This window comes from Osmerus eperlanus, chromosome 3 (assembly GCF_963692335.1).
Source record: "Osmerus eperlanus chromosome 3, fOsmEpe2.1, whole genome shotgun sequence".
NCBI classification, from domain to species: domain Eukaryota; kingdom Metazoa; phylum Chordata; class Actinopteri; order Osmeriformes; family Osmeridae; genus Osmerus; species Osmerus eperlanus.
The window spans coordinates 22127044-22131457 of record NC_085020.1 but is presented as its reverse complement, the minus strand read 5'-3'; the positions used below and the strand labels follow the sequence as shown (position 1 = coordinate 22131457).

Below are 4414 nucleotides of genomic sequence, written 5' to 3'. Positions count from 1 at the left end.
AAGGGAGAGACAATAGAGAATCAAAGCATAATGATATTCCTAAATGAAGAGGGAAATGTTGCCGCGCTCATTTTATTAATCAGACTGTCAATTTCACCCCAGAGGCCAAACCCAAGAGCAATCTAAAGCAGAATCAGATCAACCGAGGGACCAGCACTCCACTCCTCACTTCTCCTCTTCCTCTTCACTTGGATATATTTGTCTGGCCGAAGGCCGCCTCCATCATCAACTGACAGCCCTCTCGTATTTATTTGCTTATAAACCTGTTACAATAAATGATCATTCGAGCAGCGTCACGGGCACACCTTAACGACGAGCAGCAACCACTTTTTGATGAATGACATTTTGGGATAGAAAGGATGCACGGGTCATTTTGAGCAGCCATTCGTTGCTCGCGTTGGCATCTTATATTTCTGCGTCTCGCACATAAAAGGTGTTTTATTATTTAAAGACAGTTGCTGAGTTGACTGCGGATTAGCTCCGCCACAGTCATCGGAGCACTATCCCTGGGAATTTTTCCTTTTTTGCTTTAAGACTTAATGATGGACAGGATAAGAAAGGAGATGATTCTGATGGAAAGGGGTCTGCACAGCCCAGTTTCTGGCAAAAGACTCTCAGAATCTGGAAATTCGGTATTGGAGGCCCTTGAAAATTCTCAGCACAGTGGTCGACTAAGCCCGAGAATAACTTCCGCTTCTCTTCATGGAAGTCTCGGGGATATTCCAACCAAAGGCAAGTTCGAAATCGACAGTCTCTTCGGTAACCATCATAACAGCGAAAATACGTCGTCAGGGGAGATTTCATCGTCAGAAAGCCGTAAGAAAATTAGCTTATATCCAGAAGTTTCTCAAGATTCCGACATTAACAGTGATGTGGAGGTGGGATGCCCATCGCATCGCTCCCCGAGCCAACACAAGGAAAACAATAACAAAGGTAGCGTTTTATTTTAAAATAGCCTATACACGTTTTTTCATAATCCATAATATTTTAACAGTGTAGCCTATAGATCTAGAAACTGTATCAAAACTACTTATTATTGCGATTAAATAGGCTAAGCTAATTCTAATAATGGCATAAAATACTATGATAAATGGCTTCGTAAAAACATTAGAAGGGGGTTTAAAATCAAATCAGTTTATACATGTAATTTTGGGAATACCTAACTTAGTTTTATTTATTTTCTGTAAGGAGGCAAACGTTTTTATTTGTCTTTTGTTGCCAGTAACGTTTCCATTAGGCTGTATTACTACAATTCTATAATCCTAATAATGTGTCAATTTGCATTTACCTATGTCTTATCGAATAACTTTTGCATGGTTCTGTTTTAGGGTTTTCTGACAATATGTCTGGAGGGTCCAATACAAGTTCATCTTCGCTTTCCAATCTTAACGGTAATTCTATGGGAGGCCCAAACAGTTCTAATGCGGATCAAGTCAGAAGATATCGGACTGCTTTCACCAGAGAACAAATAGGACGACTGGAGAAAGAATTTTACAGGGAAAATTATGTCTCGAGGCCAAGAAGATGCGAACTGGCTGCAGCACTGAATCTACCTGAGACTACTATTAAGGTAGCCTTTATATCTGTATTATTTACTAACATGTTCATCAGAGGGTGTATTCTGTTTTAATATTATAGTTTTATATTATTATATAGTCTAGATATTTGACATAAAAACAATTAAGCGCAGGGAATTTAAAGGGAACGTTTAGCGACCCCCCCCCCCCCCCCCGCGCTCCCACCCCCCCAAATACACTCAAACATACACATACCATACTTCCAGAAAACTTCTGGATGAACTCGATTGTTGTGGAAGCCTGCATGCTATTGCATTGCTTGGTTGATTTTAGGATAATCTTTGGAACAATTAAAAGGGCGACGTAAGCCTATCAGTTTGAATAAAGCAAAATATACTCAATCTTTGAAAGCGCCCTCCTCTCCCCCTTGTCTCGCTCTCTCTCACTCTCTCTCTTTCTGTCTCTCTGTCTCTCTGTCTTTCTGTCTCTCTCACACATAAATACACACACACACACACACACTCACAGACTTAAGATTCATTTTAAATATTTTGACTAGACCGGAAGCCGTAGCTTGTGCAGTGCGCACGCTTAAAGAAATAAATCTTAACATCAAAGGTGAAATAATAATTCCTGTCACATTAAAGGCCCATAGCCAAGTTAGGATGTGTTGAGATCGACTAAACTTGCGCTTTATTTTGTGTCTAGGTCTGGTTCCAGAACAGACGGATGAAGGATAAGAGGCAACGTTTGGCGATGTCTTGGCCCCATCCAGCAGACCCAAGCTTTTACACCTACATGATGACGCACGCGGCAGCCACCGGAAGTCTACCATACCCTTTCCATTCTCACATGCCTCTGCACTATTACCCGCATGTTGGTGTCACAGCAGCAGCCGCTGCCGCAGCTGCGTCTGGTGCCGCCTCGTCACCTTTCGCCACCTCCATCCGCCCCCTTGATACTTTCCGTGCACTCTCCCATCCTTACTCGCGACCAGAACTTCTCTGTAGCTTCAGGCACCCAGGACTTTATCAATCACCCGCGGGCCTCAATAGTTCTGCGGCAGCATCAGCGGCAGCGGCAGCAGCGGCGGCGGCGGCAGCGGTCAGCGCGCCATCAGCCGCTGGGCCTTGTTCATGTCTCAGTTGTCATAGCAGTCAGGCAGCCAGTGCTCTAGGCTCCAGAAATGCTAATGCTGACTTCACCTGCACGGCGTCCGGGCAAAGATCCGAAAGTGGATTTTTGCCTTATTCTGCCGCTGTTCTCAGCAAAACCTCAGTACCATCCCCAGATCAAAGAGAAGAGACTTCGCTCAACAGATAACTGATTGGAACAAATCACAAGACTCTCATTACGGTTTTTTTCATTCTACCATGCGTATGTAATTAGATACATCAAGGCCTAGTTATGGCCTATATTAAGGTAGGCATAAACATCGTGCTCATTTCGAAATAGTACCACAGATTGTTCCCTCAGTTAACTGTGTTTAGTGGCCATTTACGCTGACTGTGACATATACGAATAAGTTTGACATTTTAGCTGCCAAATTGAAGAACACTGGTAAGTCAATAATTTTAAATAATTTAAAGTTTGACCCTTGGTGTGGATGTTCAAATTAATTTTTATTCACAACTGGATCCATGTGCCTTAAAACCTAGAAATAACTAGGCAAATCCAAACCCATATGTTGAAATGAGTTAGGACCTATCCATTTATGGAGGCTGGATACTCCTGTGAGCCTAAATATTTTATTCATTTTTAATTGTAAATAAAACCCCATTCAATGGTGTGATATTTGCTTAGCCCTACTTTAAAATATAATATTGCCAACATCTAAAACAAACCCAGTTATATCTTGGTATTAAGGCATAATGTAATGTTTTTGTTGTCTACATTTTGAGTTGACGCTTTTAAGTGTATAGTCTCGTTATCACTGTATATGGAATCAGATTTAAAATATGCCACCTCAACGTACACCCATGGGTCTGTAATGACCCTGTTCTCACAGCTCGAGGGACACCCCTAATTTTCGAGAGAGGTGAACACAATGTTTCACCGCTACCATTGTGTCAATTCTGATGTTAATAATGAGAGGATTATGAGGAAAATTGCCAATCATGTACCTAGACGGAGCTCCTTTGAATGCAGAATTGTAAGAAACGTCCTCGTTCTGAGACCCGCTGTCAAGTGCTAACAACCCGCCGAGGGAAGTCATTAGACGAGACAGATAAAATACTTGGAACATAAAACATTATTCTTGGTGCATATTGTACAGTATTAAATGTGATATTCGTTACATGGGAAGGTTTTTAAAAATATCCTTCATTCCATACAGAGCCCCATCTCCAATTTTCGTCTCGGTAACTTAGACAAAGGCCCTTAGACATTTCGTGTTATATACATCGTTTCTTACATTCTGATGCTACGCTGATGCGAGCAACCTCATTAAATCAAAACTGGTATTTCCATACTGTGATCCCAAAAGGGGCCCTTCACTCAACACACCCGGTAATGGGACTATCTGAACAAGCCGAAAGTTCAGACGAATAGCTCTCTATTATCTGTTTGCATTGGCTGTATTTCTACTGTTCTTTCCTTCAGTTTGGAAGACAGTCATCGTTTAATAATTACAGAACATGTAAGTTGTAAATGGTGAAATATTTTGCATACATTCTGTATAGTCTCGTTATTAATAGTTTTTAAACCAAAATATTGTCCATCCTGGATGCTCTAGCTGTGACGAGTGAATGACGTTTCTTAACATTTTATTTAGAGTTTGTGACGTGTTGGATGTTATTTTTTAATTCAAATGTTAGGTACACTGGATGTTAAATATAGGCTACACCAATACCACTATTATTTCAAACAATGCATTTGTAGGCAAACTTGTTTTATAT

At 41.0% G+C, this 4414-nt stretch overlaps 1 protein-coding gene across 1 annotated transcript in view; it reads left to right on the top strand.

Moving 5' to 3' along the window:
* Positions 1–311: 311 nt before the first annotated feature.
* evx2 (even-skipped homeobox 2) overlaps positions 312–4414 on the top strand; it is a 4367-nt gene continuing 264 nt past the window's right edge. Inside the window, exons 1-3 of the mRNA XM_062457904.1 lie at positions 312–933; positions 1329–1570; positions 2226–4414. The exon at positions 2226–4414 is cut by the window's right edge and continues 264 nt beyond it. Of these exons, the coding sequence (XP_062313888.1) occupies positions 540–933; positions 1329–1570; positions 2226–2840 (1251 nt within the window). The 5' untranslated portion in view covers positions 312–539 and the 3' untranslated portion in view covers positions 2841–4414. The remainder of the gene's footprint in view (positions 934–1328; positions 1571–2225) is intronic.